At 38.4% G+C, this 18,505-nt stretch overlaps 3 protein-coding genes across 7 annotated transcripts in view; 2 read left to right on the forward strand and 1 right to left on the reverse strand.

The window, feature by feature from the left end:
• Positions 1-547, forward strand: part of LOC129728287 (estradiol 17-beta-dehydrogenase 11) — a 30,272-nt gene extending 29,725 nt beyond the window's left edge. The window contains exon 5 of the mRNA XM_055686719.1: positions 1-547. Within this exon, the coding sequence (XP_055542694.1) occupies positions 1-303 (303 nt within the window). The 3' untranslated portion in view covers positions 304-547.
• LOC129728286 (chitinase domain-containing protein 1) overlaps positions 354-18,505 on the reverse strand; it is an 18,980-nt gene continuing 828 nt past the window's right edge. Inside the window, exons 2-5 of one of the 2 annotated variants that reach the window (XM_055686718.1) lie at positions 1,788-2,216; positions 1,540-1,720; positions 779-1,382; positions 354-717 (exon numbers count right to left, since the gene is read on the reverse strand). In XM_055686718.1, coding sequence (XP_055542693.1) covers positions 576-717; positions 779-1,382; positions 1,540-1,720; positions 1,788-2,054 — 1,194 coding nt within the window. In that variant the 5' untranslated portion in view covers positions 2,055-2,216 and the 3' untranslated portion in view covers positions 354-575. Of the gene's footprint in view, positions 718-778; positions 1,383-1,539; positions 1,721-1,787; positions 2,329-18,505 lie in introns of both variants that reach the window. The other variant, XM_055686717.1, reaches the window with a different exon arrangement.
• Positions 8,686-18,505, forward strand: part of LOC129728284 (chitin deacetylase 1) — a 20,201-nt gene continuing 10,381 nt past the window's right edge. The window contains exons 1-3 of one of the 4 annotated variants that reach the window (XM_055686716.1): positions 8,691-8,902; positions 9,260-9,334; positions 9,402-10,375. In XM_055686716.1, coding sequence (XP_055542691.1) covers positions 10,321-10,375 — 55 coding nt within the window. In that variant the 5' untranslated portion in view covers positions 8,691-8,902; positions 9,260-9,334; positions 9,402-10,320. Of the gene's footprint in view, positions 10,376-18,505 lie in introns of all 4 variants that reach the window. The other 3 variants (XM_055686714.1, XM_055686715.1, XM_055686713.1) reach the window with 3 other exon arrangements.

Genomic DNA, 18,505 nt, shown 5'->3' on the forward strand with positions numbered 1-18,505 from the left:
ACCCATGGCTACGACAAGATCCACCTGACGCTCGTTTGCCCGTATTACATCAACACCGGTATGTTTGCCGGATGCAAACCCCGTCTACTGCCTATGTTGGAACCAAAATACGTCGCAGATAGTATGGTCAAATCGATTCGTAAGAATGAAGTCAACTGTACGCTACCAGATAACGTGCGCATGTTTCTGCCATTGAAGTGTCTGCTACCGGCCAAGGTGTGTTGGGAAATGATGCATCGTATCATGAAAGGTCCCCAAACGATGATGGGCTTCCGCGGCAGGGGCAAAGCTACAGCTGGATGAGCTGCTACCAATGCACAAGAAATTTCTTGCAAAACTGAATAGTTCGTTAGTGTAATAAGATAATCGTTTCTATTGATTTATCACCATGTCGAGTTCAATAGTTTCTTACTGGTTTATATTTTCAAAAACTAATTTATAGCGATAAGCGATACAACTGTAGTTTTATTGTATAACGCATTGTGCAGCTATATTTTATTTTATTATTGAATAAAGGATGTTTATCCAGTGAATGTTTTGAGTTAACTTAAGACAAGCTTCTTATTGCTCAATGACTAGAAAAGGTCATAAAAGTAATCCAATCCCTGGCCCAACTCCCACAACGATATTCCAGTGCCTAACTCGCGTGCCAGTTTCAGCCGTGCATTGATGGAATACAGCGTTGGATAAAATACCATATGACGACCAGTAGATGTTCTGGAATGTAATAAATTATTGTTTTATTTAAATTCATTTACACAAGCTATAAAACTCTTACTTCACTTCGAAAAAGTTTTCCACATCGTGCTCATCATAAGTCAAATGTCCTTTGAGATGCTTCAGCAACCCTAAATACTCGTGGGAAATGATAGGCTGGCCTCCGTTAGGAGTAAAGTCGCTTCCATACATGTTTAACCCGAGTAATATTTTAGCTCGCTTACGTTCCAGGTCACCTGCTGAGTCTGGACAAATGTGCTTAACGGCATTCTTCACCCAGTAAAGAGGTGCATTCGCTCCGGGTCTCTGTACGCTAGAGAAATCATAGGTCATCAACGAGAATGCCGTTACGATCGGAACAAGGGTCTCAAAATGCTTCCGGGAAAACAGATCGTAAGTCTCTTTACGTGCCGGAGGAATAACTAGGATGCAATCAAAATGAGCACTAGTCAGGGTTTGACAGATTTCCGTCACCAAAGCGATTAGAACCTCATCTTCTACCCTGGCAGACAACTGGGACCACACTTCTAATACAATCCCGTCAAATTTATATTTTTGAACGGTGCTTAAGATCAGCTTAGAAGCGGCTGTTCGCTCCTCAGCATAAGTAAGCAACTGCGAAAAGTCTTTATCGGAAAACTTGTCAAACAACACACGGGGAACCACTAAAAGATAGAAAAAAAGCTTCGTTAGTCTTTCTAGTAATTTTAGGGTAACAAAAAACGAAAACAGAGTACTTTGTGGATAGAACCGACTGAGAGCTAATGTTATATTATCATAAATTTTAAACCATTAATAACTATTACGCTATTTTCTACTCACCTTTATTATTTATCGCCATCCCGGCTTGCTTCACATCTCCCACCCATCCCAAATCAATATCATGAGCGCCGCCCAACTCGTACTGCTTCGAACCCTTCCGCAGGATCTGAAGCCACACTGGCGACACATAGTTGAACTTAGCACCCCAAATTTTGGCCACGTCATAACCATGATTATTCCACTACAACAAAAAAAACACAACTTTGATAAACTTCAACTGTGAAAGATACTTAGCTTCCAGCACTTACCGGTGTTACATAGCCTAGAACATTACCTTCGAAATTTTTCAATGCTGTTTCCTCGTAATAAGTACCGCTTTCTATAATAATATCCTTCGCCAGCGGTTCCTCCTGGATGAGCCCTCGATCGATCACGCTAGAGGATTGTGGACCCTGGCGAACTTTCAGCTCTTTAGGTTTCTTGTTTTTACTTTTAACATCCGATGGCGACAGTGTACTACTGCTCAGATGAATTAGTGCCAGTGTGATAATAAATATGCCCTGGATGCTTTTCATTTTTAGCCACTGCTCTTCTCAATTAACCACTTTTATCACAATTTGTGCACAGTTTCAACTTTCTCTCTTATCAATGAAACGTGAAAGATGATGACAAAGTTTGGCGGTTTCGTATCCGCATTGTTATGATGGGTGAAGAAGTATATAAACGAATGAACTTTCCTGTTGGATAGCAGAATGAATCTTTTGTTGATTTTATATAACCAATGTCACAAATTGAAGGTAGGGGGATGAGCGGTGTCTTGACGTTTACGATCGAGTGAGTATAGTTGAGCTAAAGAAAAGGTGCGGAAGACTTACTGTTATTAGTTGCCTTGGTTGTTTTTAGTTGGAATTTACATTAATAATTCAGTTTTTAAGGGGGATGTTGTCGAAAATAAAACGGGGGCGAATATTTTGAAAATTTGCTGTGTTGACATGTTGACATCGAACGTCAACCATCAAGGCCAAAAATGATTATTAATGTCAAAATACTTTTCTCGTCGCTTATTGTTTGTTCGTCGCTTATTAGTCTGTTCTCTGAGGTTAATAATGACATAAATCAACTAAACATGAGTCCCAAACATTTTGTTGATTTACAGCTTATTAAGGTGGAACTGTCTTGAAACCACAAATGGCAGACTTCGAGCCACCACTTCGAATTTTTGAAAGCACAAGACTCGGCACTGGTTTTTGCGTTCCCTGTGAAAACGATATTTCATGTTTGCTTCAGCACAGAACACATAAAAAAACGTTTTCATAGATGACACCGAGTCTTGTGCCTTTAAAAAATTCGAAGTGGTGGCTCGAGGTCGGACAAAGTTTCAGTTAAAGCTGTTTCGACGCGGATTCCTGCTGAACTAGAGCTTAGCAAGCCGTTATTCTATTCGTTGGATTTTACATGTTTAATTTTTACGTTATAGTTTTAAATCAATTATTTATCCTTTTTATACCCAACAAACAATTTAGTTGATTTGCAGCTTGTTGAGCTGCTATTGCTATTCCGGTCGAACTAAAACCTAATAAACTGGTATACAACAAAATTGTTTGCTGGACATTGATTAACAATCGCGGGGCAAGTCATTATTGATATGCTAAATATTTCCAATATTCTGAAAATTGCGAAGTATATGACGAAACATTTATCGTTGCTCCCCTCTATTTATGTCATAGCTCATCGACGTTACATTATCATTTAAAGGATGTCAACTGACAGACAAACGATAAATACCCAAATATATCTATCAATATCGTGTAGTACTATCGAAATACTTTTCATGAAAATAAAGGTGTCTAGCCCCTAGTTAACAATAATATGTTTCTGTTCACCATAGAGCGAATAGAAAGAGTATCTTACAAACTTAGTTTTCCAAGACCTCTAAGTATGGGCATCAACGTTAGGACTCAACGTTAGGCATCTTCTAGTTATTTGCCAGTGAAATTTATAATTTTTTACCATTGTTCTAAAACAAAAAATCCTCCAAAAACATCATATCAAGAAGACTGGCATCTCTGGATCGATCCCATACAAGCGTCAAATCAAACAGCGCACTCCATCTGTTAAAGGTGGAAATTTGCATCGCTGCGAAGACAGAGTGGGCGTATGTGGTGGTCCAACCTGTGCGTTCGGCTTGCATTCGCATCGCCAGCACACATACTAGCATGCGTCAGTTCCACTTTTACTCGAAAGAATGCGCTGTCAAACAAGTCGCTCAATCTCAGGCAGAGCTCCCAGTCTTCTCGATATGATGTTTTTGGTTTTACCTAGTGCCATTGCATCGAAATCCCCCTTGGTATTTGACGACATATGAAATGTCAGCCCAGTTAACGAGCGACATTCGTTAACTAACCTAGGCTCTCAGCCCAGTTAGCGAACGAACACTGTAGTTAAGCATGAAATCATCACCCTTTCGTAATATTTGTTGCAAACATGTTTCTGCCTTTCTCCTAGAAAGGTATAGCAATCACTTGCAAAACCGAAAGTATAAAAGTGCTCCAAAGGGCCGAATGGCATATATCACTCGACTCAGCTCGACGAGCTGAGCATTTTCTGTATGTGTGTGTGTGTGTGTATGTGTGTGTGTGTGTGTGTGTATGTGCAGATTTTTATTCTCACTCACTTTTCTCAGGAATGGCTGGACCGATTTTCATGAAATTAATTGCAAACAAAAGGTCTTGTTGCCCCATAAGACCCTATTGAATTTTATTGTAATCGAATTTTTAGTTTAGAGGTTATGTTTAAAAATGTGAAAATCATGAAACATCAATATCTTAGAAACTACACAACCGATTTGAACAAAATTGGTCTCAAAATAACGGGCTACCTAGAAAACCCTCAAGTTTTGAATTTCATAAAAATTGAACTTGTGGTTCAAAAGTTATGAAAAGAAACGTGTTCTGAAGACTGTTTAATCTCACTCATGTTTCTCAGAGATGGCTGTACCGATTTGCATAAAATCAGTGTCAAATGGAAGGTCTAATTGCCCCATAAGACCCTATTGATTTGTTTTGCAATCAGACTATTACTTTGCCTGTTATGTTCAAAAATGTGAAATCCAGCTATGCAAAGAAACATATTCCGAAGACTACTTGGACTCACTCACTTTTCTCAGAGATGGCCGACCCGATTTCCACAAAATTAGTGTCAAATGAATGGTCTAGCTGCCTCAGAGGACCCTATTGAATTTTACTGTAATCGAACTGTAACTTCATTTGTAATGTGCCGACTTGTGAAAATCACGAAACTTCATTATCTCAGAAACTACACAACCGAATTGATTATTATTATCAGATGAGCGGGCTAGTTAAGGGTTAACTGATGAATTATGATTGAACACGTGGTTTCAAAGTTTGGCTGCCCTACACGTTCCCATTTCATTTGATTATAATCGAACTTAAGCAACCGTTATGTATTAAATTGTTAATAAAACAACGAAAGTCTATTATCTCAAAGATTACATGACATATTTGAACATAACTAGTGTCATACGAACGAGTCATCTCTCAAACTTACGAATAATAAACTTCATAACAATTTGATATGTGGCTCAAAAGTTATGGAAAGAAGAGAAATTCAAAGACTATTTAAAACTATACCTGCTTTGATCGATATTTGTGGCCTCAACATAATTTAAATGTGGTGTCGTACTATTTGAACGTTCCAAGTTCATTGATTCCTTGCGGTTTGTTTGAAGTCTGCAAATGCACGACGAATCGGCCATAGGATATGATCCAAGTCAAATAACAAATCGTTTGAAATGATTGGTTTTATCGAAATGACAACATCCTCGTCTTTTGGCTTCTGTACATCGCCTTAATTCTGAATATATTCATATTGGGTGGAATTCTGTCGTTATCAGCAGACTTTCTGGCATCAATCTGACACCGGAAATACCCATATTGGGAGGTATTTTTGGTTGTTTTCCAGAAGCTAAAAGTGGTCGTCTTCAAATTCAAAATAGTGTCATTTTGGACTTTAAAATTACCTGTGAAATCAATTTCTGTCATCTGGGCGTAATTCTGGTTCCGAAAACATTCATATTGAATGGCATTTGGTCATTTCCGGCTGTTTGCCAGACACCGGAAGTCACCATCTTAAAATTCAAGATTGTGTCTGTGATCAATTTTTAGCTTCTGTGCATCTTTCTGGTTCCAGAAATACTAATATTTAATGGGAATCGTCCATTTCAGGCTGTTTTCCAGAAACCGGAAGTTGCCATCTTACAATTCAAAATGTTGTCTGAAGTCGATTTGTGGCTCCAGTGCATCATTACGGTTCCGGAAATACCCATATTGGGTGGTATTTGGTCATTTGCCGCTGTTTTTCCGACACCGGAAGTCGCAATTTTGGAGTTCATAATGGCATTTGGAGACAATTTCTGGATTTTAAACGGCATACTGGTTAAGAAAAACTCATATTGGGTGGTATTTGGTCATTTTCTGATGTTTTCAGAAACCGGAAGTCACCATCTTAGAATTTAAAATGCTATCTGTGGTCGATTTTAGCTCCTGTGTATTATTCTAGATCCGGATATTATTATATTGGATAGAAATCGGCCATTTTCGGCTGTTTTCCTGAAATCAGAAGTTGCCATCCTACAATCCAAAATGTTGTCTGAGGTCGATTATGGAACATATTTGTTACCACTAAAAACATTCACCTGCCAATATGGTTCCATTTAGTGGATTAGTTCGCGAGATGTGCAGAAATTTGTGAAGAAACATGTACTTCCAGAAGAAGGAGGGGCGTCAAACCATTATGGACATATTTGTTACCTCTAAAAACATTCACATACCAAATTTGGTTGTATTTTCTTGATTGGTTCTTGAGCTGTGCGAAATTTGTGTTTCATTTTCATGGGATCCCTCCCTTATAGAAGAGGGAGTTGGGTTTCAAACCATTATGTACATATTTGTTACCACTCAAAACATTTACCTGCCAAATTTTGTTCCATTCGGTTGATTAGTTCTCGAGATGTGCACAAATTTGTGTTTCATCCAACTATTATGGACATATTAGTTACCCCTTAAAACATCCACATGCCAAATTCGGTTTCATTTGCTTGGTTTGTTCTTGAGCTGTGCAGAAATTTATGTTTCATTTGTATGGGACCCCTCCCTTCCAGAAGTGGGAGGGGTCTCAAACTATCATAGGAACCTTTATCGGCATCAAAAACCCCTACATACAAATTTTCACGTCGATCGGTTCGTTAGTTTTCGGGCCTATATGGATCAGACAGACAGACAGACTTGACTGCATTTTTATATGTATAGATTAAAACATCGATATTTTAGAACCTCAAGAGTGAATATACATTTATTGGATTGAAGCGTTCATGTAAATCTATTTTTACAAATAAAAAATTGAATGAGAAAGCTGGGTCTGACCGCTAGGTGGATTAATTTAGGTTTTTGATTATGCACGTAGTTTCGAATCATTTTACCTCGCATGCAAGTTTTCCATAAAAAGGCTGCTGATTGTTTCTACCTTCGATTGTTCCGAAATCCATGAAAGTAGACTGAATTGTTCAGTCACGGCAATATATATTGTATCCAAGTTCGCTTGTATTCAATAGTATCTCGAGGTTGTTTGAAGTAGAATCGCCAGTGATAAAAAATATGAATTTAAATAAACCAGAGATTGCGATCAGTTATTTGCTTACCAAAGTGATACGGTGATACCTATTTACTTTACGCTAATGCTTACAGAACTTGTAGCATGGAACACAGGCCTTAGACGACCTTGCTTTTGCACTGGGTTGTATGTGACATTTTTTTGGCTCCATTTCCATTTAGAACCCACCGTGGTTCCATAAATGTTGCTTGTTATTTTCATCACGAAAAGATGGCGTCTTTTCATAGGCCTGATGAAACATCAGGTATCTGATATTTGAAATTACCAGGAATTATGATGAAAACACGATTTGAATAGCTAAACCCTGCCAGCTTGCATACAACATACAACATCTTTGCGATTGCTTCTTTCGTAGAACATTCGCTATAAATTTATCGCACTTCTCCCAGGGAAACCAGATGTGCAAGTTTGTCTGCAAAACGCAGATTTTTAGAGTCCGTGTGCAGATTTTTATTGATTCGCAGATATTTGCAGATTTTTAATATTTTCTACAGCTTTTTAACAGAATCTCCTTATTTACGCAGACTTTCTCAAAATGTGTGCAAGTTTTTGTGGACTTTTGTCTACATGAGTGCAATTTTTTCGTATCCGTGATTCGTATTTCGTGATTTTTCTCAGATTTCAAGCAGGTTTTTACGGTTTTCTGGCTTCTTGCTTGCATAGAAATCACGGATAGATTTTTTTCAGATTTCAAACAGATTTTTACGGTTTTCCTGCTTCTTGCTTGCGTAGATATCTGTAATTTTCATCAAAGAACTAAGACCGCTGCTTACTGGGATCTAAAATTTATGAGTAGCACTTTTAGAAATGATTCCCAATTGATTGTTATACGATGTGACATTTTCCATTCATGCCTGTAGTGAATCGGAAATTCCGCCACACACAAATTACACCTCAATCTCACCAAATCAATATGATTTTGAAGAATACCTGCAAGAGTTTTGCCTTCACAAGCGAAGTTTCTGATAACAACAAAAAACTTTCTTGAAAAGTTGAGAATCGAATAACAGCAACTTTTCCATCTAAATCAATGGCTCTCAAACCCTTGGCGATGTCTTCCAAACCAAATTTACCCCCACTTTCCGTTTCCGTTAATTCGCATTATTTTTCATAAAGTATTATGTGAAATTTGAATTTGTGGTATTTCTACAGTCAAGTTCAAAATTCAAACTTTCGTTAGAAAGTTGAAAAATGAATTTACCATGAGGAAATTAATGAACAAATAAAAAAATGTTTTCAGGATGATCCAAATCCAGAATGATCTACTAATAAGGAATGAGCCAGACTCCGATAAGGTGCCGATATTGAGTAACGAAAAATGCCGCCAAAATACATTTTACCGCTTGTTTACTAGAACAACTAACAACCCCCGTATCAACTATCGCAGAGCATGAGAGAGTACGGCATCCTCTGAAAGAGCGGCTTTTCCCCGTCCATCAGCTTAAAACAGGTGAAAACTTTCGATCTCCACTCCGGCAGCTTTCTCTGCAGATTGCAGACACCCCGAGATTCAGTCAACAACCATCGTGCGAAGCGTTTGGATCGTTGTGATCCCCAGACTGAGGGGAAAATTGTCCTTAGTGGGGCCGTCGATCGTTTGGCCACGTGCCGGAACCATTTCGCCACCGAGCGTCCGCCGTTTCCAGTGCAACAAAAATAAAGAGCAATAAATAAAAGTTCCCATGTGTACTCGAATGTTCCGGTGCAAGCCGTCAATCAGTAACCGGTCTACGGGGTAGGTCTGCAGATTGCATGCAACCTATACGCTACCCGCTAGCTTCGCGATCTGCGCTAATAATTGGATGCGGTCGGCATCCCACGACGATCGCGATGGCAAAGTGGAAAAAGTGAAGAAATTTTCTATCTGTTTGCACTCTAATTACGTCGGAACCAGCTGCGTTCGCAGTGTGAAGTGAATGGTGACAATTGTGTTCGATGGGTATTCTGCGTGGAGACTTTACGTGTTGCTATTGATCTGGAAGAGTGTGAAATGTTCTAAAAAAAATTACAAACTAACTGTTACTTGTCTTTGAACAAAGTGAAGTTTTCATCATTTTCCACAGATAACAAATTTACATAAAACTTTATACAGGGAATATTGAGAGAAACAATAATTAAAATTGTAACACAGTATTGAGATTTTTTTTATCGATAGAATCCAATAAAAGTAATACATGTTAGAGAACATAAAATAAGTAACCATTTTAAATTAGTTTTTCCTTTACTTATGGTAGAGTACAAACTTACAATTGATAGGCCGAGGAATATTTTTATCGTGAAAGTAAAACTACCCACTAGCTGAGGTCCTACATTGTGCCCAGCATCCGATTACCTGCAGTTCGTAATTGGCTCGCACAATTCTGCATGTAGCATTCATTGATCGGAACAAGCGCCAGCTAACCGCTGAATGGGGCACGCGAACGACGCTTATCTTCAACATCAGCATCATAGTGGGAGCAGCACTGCGCTGCTGATGTAGTGCATCGGCAAGACAGTGCAGCGAAAGTGCATCAAACCAGCAGCGGGCGGCGCGTTTTCACCAACCTGAACGTACCCCCGATCGAGAGGGAAAAGGAAAAGTCGCATCTAGCCAAGTCTTGGCGTGTCGCGTGCAGCCGAAAATCGGTTGCAAATGTGGACAGACTACGTGTTTACAGGCCTACGCTTATTTTGTGTGAATAGGTTCCTGTATAATAAGTAAAAGGTGTCCTCGTGTAAAACCGCATCAGTGCAGTTACGTTTCGTGATAGAGATCAAGATCAAGTTTACAAGACGGAAAAGAGAAAACTTTCAATAGTGGAAAATTCGGCTAAGACGGAAAAGTGCTGTTGGTTTAACCTAATTCAATTCAAAAGCAGACAATCACAACACTGATTGGTGGCCAGAGGTTTCATCTTACCGTTTAGCTAAATATTCATTGAAAATTTGGGCCTGCAGTTTGTGGGAGATGAATGAGATTAAATTCGTGAGAAAATAAGGCGAGAGGGTAAATAACTCATCAACAGTAAACAGACTTGTTGAGCATTCGACTAATTCGGACGGTGCGAAGCCCCAACGCGGAAGAACCGACTGAAGATACAACGAACTGACCGGTGTTACTGGGGCAAGGTGCCGCCGAAGTGAAGGCAACGAAAAATATCAGACACGGCCGGAATGGATCTATTTTTACTTTTTGCGGTGGCTGCGCTGTTTACTTTCACTGGAAACGGTACGTAATCAAACTCTGTTGCATTATGTGGAAGCTATATAATGTATGTTCTGAATTTGGGGCTGAAAATGTAGCGCGAAGTTGCGTAATTATACGAGAGTTGCTGACCAACAAGTAGGATAATAGGGGTCTTCACATCGAGCTCGTATACGAATACCGAGCCGTGAACTGCGTATCTTCCATTACTCGTCAATGGAGGTGAGTATTTTTACGGCTGGGTATTTGTTTACGAGCTCGACATGAATCCCCCTAATGCCGCTCCGAAAGATACTTTATCTTTGTTTTGTTTGCATACACTTTCTGAGGAAGATATTTGGATTTTGGGATAGTGTTTTTAAGTTCTAAAATACACAAACAATCTAGTTGAACGGCAAAAGTTACCAATAAACCCTAGTTTTTAGACATTTATTGTAATGTTGATTGCCCCAAATATTTAATTTTTTTAATCAATATTAAGCTAATCAAGAATCTTAGGAATTTTTGCCTGCTAATATTTTCATTAATTTGCCCCCTTTCAAGCTTTTTAATTATCCAACTTGCTTTGATGATTTTTTCAACTTTCAAGTACATATTGGCTTCTTGACGATATTGAAATTTTTAGTATCTTTTCCATAGCATCTTAGTAAATTTTGACTGTATTATCTTCAAAAATTAAAACATCTTTTTGTTTACTTTAGCAATTCTCATTAACAATCAATTTACTTAGCAGGGGTCCAGGGCGAAGAAACGTAACTTTCAGCATACAAAACGGCACGGAGCTTCTTGTCTACAACCTGTGAAAAAACGATGCTTATTCAAATTCAATTAGGCATTTAGGCTTAACAGCAACAGTAAAAAAGCCCCGCGCATTCACTATATTGTTGTGGGTAGAGGATAAACACTGAAACGATAATTTTAATCATAACTCATTAACTGGTTTTCAGCCGGTTCCAATCGAAACCGAAAGCCTAATGTGCATGCTAGATATGTATGGAGGAGAAAGATAGTTCAAACCGTCGTATGCCATCAACACTATACTCCTCGTAGCCGTAGTCGTAGGCGAAAAAGTAAATCGCGTTGTTACCGTCGAAATCGCATAATTTTGCTTCTGGGAGAAAAACCGTTGCGAATGTTATTCAACAGCGTTGGCGGGCGGGCTGAGCTTAGAAGGAGGCAGTAACGAAGAGGTTTATGCGTCCGGTTGGACCAGACCAGTGATCACCCGGTAGTAACTGTTTTCCGCGGTTCCAGAGAAAAGCCGCTGCATCGCTCGTGCATTTATTCATCGGAAATGAAGATTACGTACCAACTATCTACTTTAGCGCAAAAAAAACTCTATCAATTAAATAATGTTTTATTCCAATGGTACTGGTACCTGACCAGTTTTCATAGTATGGGAAGTAAAAAATATCCTTGAATATCGGAAAATACATATTGGGGCTTATCACGGGAGTCACTTCACGGTGAAGTGACAACCGTAAGGGAACATACTTAAATGACGTAGCATTTTTTTTCATTTTCAACCCACCCCTCCCCCCTCGTAGCATTTGGTCACAAAATTTCAACCCCCCCTGAGAAAAAAGTAGAGTTCGATTAGCCCCTCCCCCCCGGCTTCAAGAAAAACATACAAAAATACAAGTGAAAACATTATAAAAATACTTGAAAAAAATAACCGTGTCTAATTCAATTTATTTATCACTTATGCATTGGAGACAGCATTCCTTTGGATGTAAACTTTGCTATGGATTAATGTTTTCTGCTTCGAAGAGATTGTGTTTTGGTACGAGGAGGAAAAATGTTTATACAACTTCGTATGATCTATGTCTGTAAAAAAACACAGAAAATATTCCGAAATTCGCAAAAGAAACTAATCGCTTCACTTACCAGCTTTGAACGGAAATAAGTATCTTGTAATTTTAACTATTAAAAACCACAAAGAAACAACGATTTTTGTTTTCAAAACAGATTGTGTGGTATAATGTTGTAGTGTATTTTTTGTATGCATTTTTCCTGTGAAAAGAAACCGGTAAAATAAATGCTACGTCGATTTTAATCCAACTCCTCCCCCCCCCCTTGTCACAGCTTGTCACAAAACGACGATATCCCCCCACCCCCCATTATGCTACGTCATTTAAGTATAGTCCCTAATAGGCACGGTGAAAGTGATTTCCATTTGATTTGCACGCGTCTTTTTTCACCGTGAGATTTTTTCACTTCGTTCTCACCGTGAAGTGACTCCCGTAATAAGCACCATTGTGCAGAATGCAAAACGGATTTTTGAAGTAAAATGCATCGCAACGGAATAAAAACAGAACACGATGAATTCCCGGCAGCAGCCATGTGTTTAACTACAACCAAGTTAATTCGACATGACAAAAGCAACACAGAGAAATAATCTCTTGCATTCATTTGAAAGTAAGTTTGGACATGGGAAAACAATAATTCATAATGTTGCAAAGATGCCCCCACTGCAAAGTCCGTTTGTTTGCAATTTGCGATGAATAGGAATTAACATATTAGCGCCTCAAAATCGACTGTGAAGTATTAAAAATGTTTTTGCCACTCACGTATTGTACTCTAACTTTTCTTCTTGGTGTTTATTTTTTTATTGTGGCCAGTACAACTATTGTTAAAGTTAAACAAATGTTTCGTCTTCTCTTTCATTTTGTCGCCTTTTATCCTCCTTCCAAAGTTTTAAGCAGCAATCAAAAATTTTAACTTCATTTCTATTTGTGACGGTAAGATGCTCGTAGGAATGCTGCCGAGATAACAACAGAACACGAATCATCCCACACGTCAACGGCAATAGCGAGAAATTAAACGAAATGGCAACCCCCAAAATCATTTGATTATAGAGTTCGAACTATATATATTGTGAGTTGAGCATTTTTTAACGAAAACGACCAAATGGCGTTTTTGTGACGGTTTGTTCGTTGTTCGTTTTGTACTACGAACCAACCACGGGTGCTGTATTTGCCTGTTATGGCGGTAACAGTTCCTAGCAGTGAAAAGCAACCCGTTTCTTGATAGTAAGCGCACGATTACTATTGTAGTACTGAAATGTGGAAAACTTATTTCCACTACTTCTATTGGAAATAAGTGATCGCCCTTGAAAGGACGATTGTTTTTAGTTTTTCCAAAGCTAAGAACATACGTATGTGGCGGTGCTTCCCACACAGACGGGAAATCCAAAAGCTGCAGAAAGTAGGGGGATGGGAGTAAGACGGACAGGGTGGGTAAGACGGACATGCAACTTGTTCTAACGCTCTGCGATTTTTTTTTTTGCAAAATTGCCCCAGCCACCTTTTCACCAAGTTCTAGAGAAACATTCCAAAAAGTCCTATCAGCTTTAATCGATTTTTTGATCGATGACTTTCATTTAATCATCACAACTTATTAAACACCTTTTATGCCACGTTATTTGCACGAGTTGATAGTGGAGGGATCACTCTAGCTTTCTAAACTAAAACCAAGCTTGGGAAAGTTACTAATGCTGAACCATTACCAAAATTAAAAGACGCTCCGGAAAAACGATAAAAACAGATAGGACCTTTTGAAATGTTTATCTAGAGTTAGTTGATGAACCCTTCCAATGTTTACATTTGTCAAGAATGCTAAAAATTAACAAGTTTTGAAAATAGGCTAAAAGTTCGCGTACGGATGTAATTTTTGCGTGTCAGAAAATAAGATTTTTTCCCACAATTTCCCACGTTTTTTCGGTGTTGGCCCATTTTTCGGTTATTTAAATCATGCCTGACCTATACGTGAAAAGACTTCCAGTTTTTTCATACATTTTGCCCACGACTTCTTTACAACGGTTAGTGCTACCATCTGATAACCTAAATGCGCATAAAACTGTGGTTATTAGGTTAAAATCGATTCATCGTGCATAGTCCGCCAGATGAAGATGAAAACCAAATGGCAACACCGTATGAGGATATAGAAAATTAAATGGCCGCATGGGCAACGATATTGAAAATCAGATGGCAGGACCATGCAAGGATATTGAAAAAAAAACTGCTTCACCTTTCGCCACCTTACCATCATCATCAAATTACCAAATAATTAGTTCGACTTTCGCTCACGCGCAGTGACAATCGTGTCCGCCACATACTGCAAGAGTCAGGTATCTTGTACTAGTAATCTTTGCCGAAAGTCAATTGGCCGCTGTTAAGCCTGTAGTACGCTCTTTGACCGAGCGTCAAATATTTGTCACTTTTTGACAGATAAAAATTTGGTCAAAGATAATTATTTGTCACTCTCCAATTTTAACATGGGGCAAACACGGGCAAACAACAACCATGATGTCAAATAAATTTGACCATTATGTCAGAAGGTCAAATATTTGACCATTAGACAAAGAGTGTACAACAGGCTTTAGACGCGGAGTTGACTGCAAAATGTCGGTTCGTGCTACCGCGGAAAAATGCGGCTTCCCTATGACCACTTCGAAGAGGCGGATTGCATAAACTGAATTTTGTTTTTTTTTTTTCTTTTCCATTCAAAACTTCTGTCTGAAATTGATAATGGTTTAAGATTCAATCCACTGCATAATAAATAACTATTGTTGTTTCATAAAACTATTCAGTTTGATATCATGGAAACTACCCCTGAAAAACTGATACAGGATGGCCCTTCGGAACTCTGTTTCCGGAGTTTGACCAGAATCATCGAAAACCCTCCAAATATACTTCATGTGTGTTTGCGTTTCACGTTTTATTAATTCAATAATTGTTGTACAACAGCTGCACACATTTTAGGTTTGTAGTTCAAATGGTTTCCGGGATTTTGTAGTTTTGCCAGATATTGTCAAAGCCCTTGTGCAAAACTTCGGTCGTTTGCTCGGAATATTTTGCAAGGCCTTCATGTGATCAAACACAGAACTTCGGCACATGAAATTTCAGAATGTAAAATTTTGGTGTTTGGGGTAACCCTGCGATATTCCAACGATTACAAAAAGTCTGGATGGCTTCTGAATAATAGCTCAAAAAACAACAGCTTGTCCTTCTACCAAAATATCCATTTTTTCAAGTAGATTTCGGCAGTGACATCCAGAGAAGCCGAATTGGAAATGGCTAGTTACGTTGCTGCTGATGCCCAGGTTTGTGATTCCATTTGAGAATCAACCGTAACTGCATTGACGATCCGATTCATAATCCCTAGAAAAATGTACAGCACTAGAGGGAGGCATTTGCTCAGTATTTTGTTCTCATCCTCCCCCAGAGCAGAGGATCGTGTGCACAGTTGAAATAATTTCTTGTATTTTACTTGATACCTTTATTTCGAATCCAGAGTTCAGCGTTTCTTTTTTTTTCTTTTTTTTTTCAATAGCGTTTGACACGGCACAAGCGTTTCTTCTCATCGAATCAGTTGTGTCTAACGGTCCCTTCTTATTATCCAAATCAGATTTGCTTGAAGTGCAATAAGCACACGTTATAAGCTATTTGCCATAACCCCAGCAAATCACCTGTAATAGAGTTAGATAAATGCAACGGATTTATTCAACTTTAACGTATTTTGTCATACCTGTTACAAAGCTTCCAGAGATTGTAGTTTAAGTAGATTTTAAATCTTTGGAACATTGAAATAATTTTCAGAAACGTTAGGGACGACTGTAAGAATTAGTGACCGCGAACACCTGAGTCTTTGATTACGTTGCGTTCATCGGAGCTTTCTACGTTCAAAGATCCCTGCCCATTCCCTCTCAGATCTATGCCGATTTCAATTCGACATTTATTCTAATTTCTCCTGGCTTTAACATAGTCAACCAACCCGTTCACCGTTTTACATCCAACAATTGGGTACGGGTTCACTGATCCTGAAGCTAGATCTGCGTCCAATGTTACCACCTTAAAAAAATCGTCTAATTCATCACCCATACTCTGGAGCGCAGGCTGTAATCCTGTCTGGATTGCAGAGCGTTTTTCTTTTCGAATGTTGTTTGCTTAGAGACTATACTTCAATGACGTAGCATAATTGGGGGGGGGGCGATATCGTCGTTTTGTGACAAGTGGGGGAGGATTTGGATTAAAATCGACCTAGCATTTATTATGAAAGACCGGTTTTTTCACAGGAAAAATGCATACAAAAAATACACTACAACAGTATACAAAGTTTTGCAGCGAGAGCTGTCGAAATCTTTCTATTTGTAGCATTCTGAAGCATTCACACAATCTGTTTTGAAAAACAAAAATCGTTGTTTCTTTGTGGTTTTTAATAGTTATAATTACAAGATACTTATTTTTGTTCAAAGCTGGTAAGTGAAGCGATTAGTTTCTTTTGCGAATTTCGGAATATTTTCGTTGTTTTTTACAGACATAGATCATACGGATTGTATAAACATTTTTCCTCCTTGTACCAAAACACAATCTCTTCGAAGCAGAAAACATTAATCCATAGCAAAGTTTACATCCAAAGAAATGCTGTCTCCAGTGCATAAGTGATAAATAAATTGAATTAGACACGGTTATTTTTTTCAAGTATTTTTCTCAAGGTGTACACTTGTATTTTTGTATGTTCTCAAAACCGGGGGGGGGAGGTGCTAATCGAATGCTACGTTTTTTTTAGGGGGGGTTGAAGTTTTGTGACCAAATGCTACGAGGGGGGAGGGTGGATTGAAAATGATGAAAAAAATGCTACGTCATTTAAGTATGTTCCCTTATTTCATTGTCTAAAAAGTGTCCTACGGGCTACGATGACCTGCTTTGCCTTTTTAAAGCACAAGACACACACTTTTTCGCGATCCTTTTTGTGACAACGCATTCTGACAATTGCTATTCAACTAAGACAAAAGCCTACTAAGATGATACTGATACTGTGCTGATACCGCTGATACTGATGATGAAAAATCTTCAAATCTTTTTATTACCATGACAATTGCTACACGCACACCAATTAACGGTTACGCGTAATTTGTAATTCGGTTTCTTCTCAGCTGTGAAGGCGTTTGCAAGTATTTAGATTTATTCGCTGGTTTGGAAGACTTCTTTTTTTAGCAGCAACTAGTATGATATTATCAACATTCAAACTCTTTTTTAACAAAGATCTCCAGCAACATTTGAAATTATTTTTGTTTTTAGTCTCTTAAACCTTCGGGACCATATGCAGTAGAATTTGAAATTTATTTCTGCCCTTAGGGGAACAACGGGCAAGACGGTCACCCTAAGGAAATCATTCATTATTCTGCTCAAAACACAACATTTCAACCAACGACATTCATAATATTCGACATTGACTAGTGCTTTTCATAAAATAATGCAACCTTTTCGTTTTTAGAGTGATTTTTTATTAGTTTTCACTAAAATAAAAACAGTCTCGAAAAACCACTATTTCACAACGTGCATATGAAACGGACCGGCTGTGCTGGTAAGACAGACCTATGAAAGACTTTAGCAAATTTCTTTTCTATACGGGACGACGCGCTGCGCAAAAAAGCACGTGTTTGAAGCTTACCGTTGGCTGCGCCGATGGAATCATTTACATCATTTAAATATAGTATATTCACAGCTTTTAACAATGTTTTTAATTATGATTTTTGTTTCAAATGAGAGTTAATGACTTTAGGTCTCATATCGCAGGCTAAGAATGCTAAAAAAAGAATAATAAATGGTGCTATTGTCGTTTTCTCAGACGGCCCATTTTGCTAACACAACATCTGACCGTCTTGCCCAAGAGGCAAACATGTTTTTGGATCGATGTGATTTCCAAAAACGTAATATTTTCACTAAACTATCTTCACCCACGTGCCTCAAATATGCTCAATTATTCCAATATCATTGAAAACTATATTTTTCTGAAGTTTTACCGAAGCAGAAGCTTAAATTCGACACGGCCAAAACTACATCACATTGCTTTGCTGTTGAGGGTGAGCTTATTTTAATTATTTCTCAAATAACTAACTATTGTTTCAATCTACATAATATCTCGAAACTCCCAGGATCCTGTTGGTATGTAACTAGCATAACTGATTTGTGTTAATTTCAATGGTTTATATAGAAATGAGCAACGGTCCATCTTGCTCGCCCTGTCCGTGTTGCCCGTTGTTCCCCTATCCACCAATGAGGTATAATACAAAGGAGTGGCAGATACAATTTCAATATGCGATCAAAGGGGGCGAGTAATTTTTTTTAACACCGTTTAGTCAGACTAGAC

Source organism: Wyeomyia smithii, chromosome 3 (genome assembly GCF_029784165.1).
Source record: "Wyeomyia smithii strain HCP4-BCI-WySm-NY-G18 chromosome 3, ASM2978416v1, whole genome shotgun sequence".
In the NCBI taxonomy this organism is placed as follows: Eukaryota; Metazoa; Arthropoda; class Insecta; order Diptera; family Culicidae; genus Wyeomyia; species Wyeomyia smithii.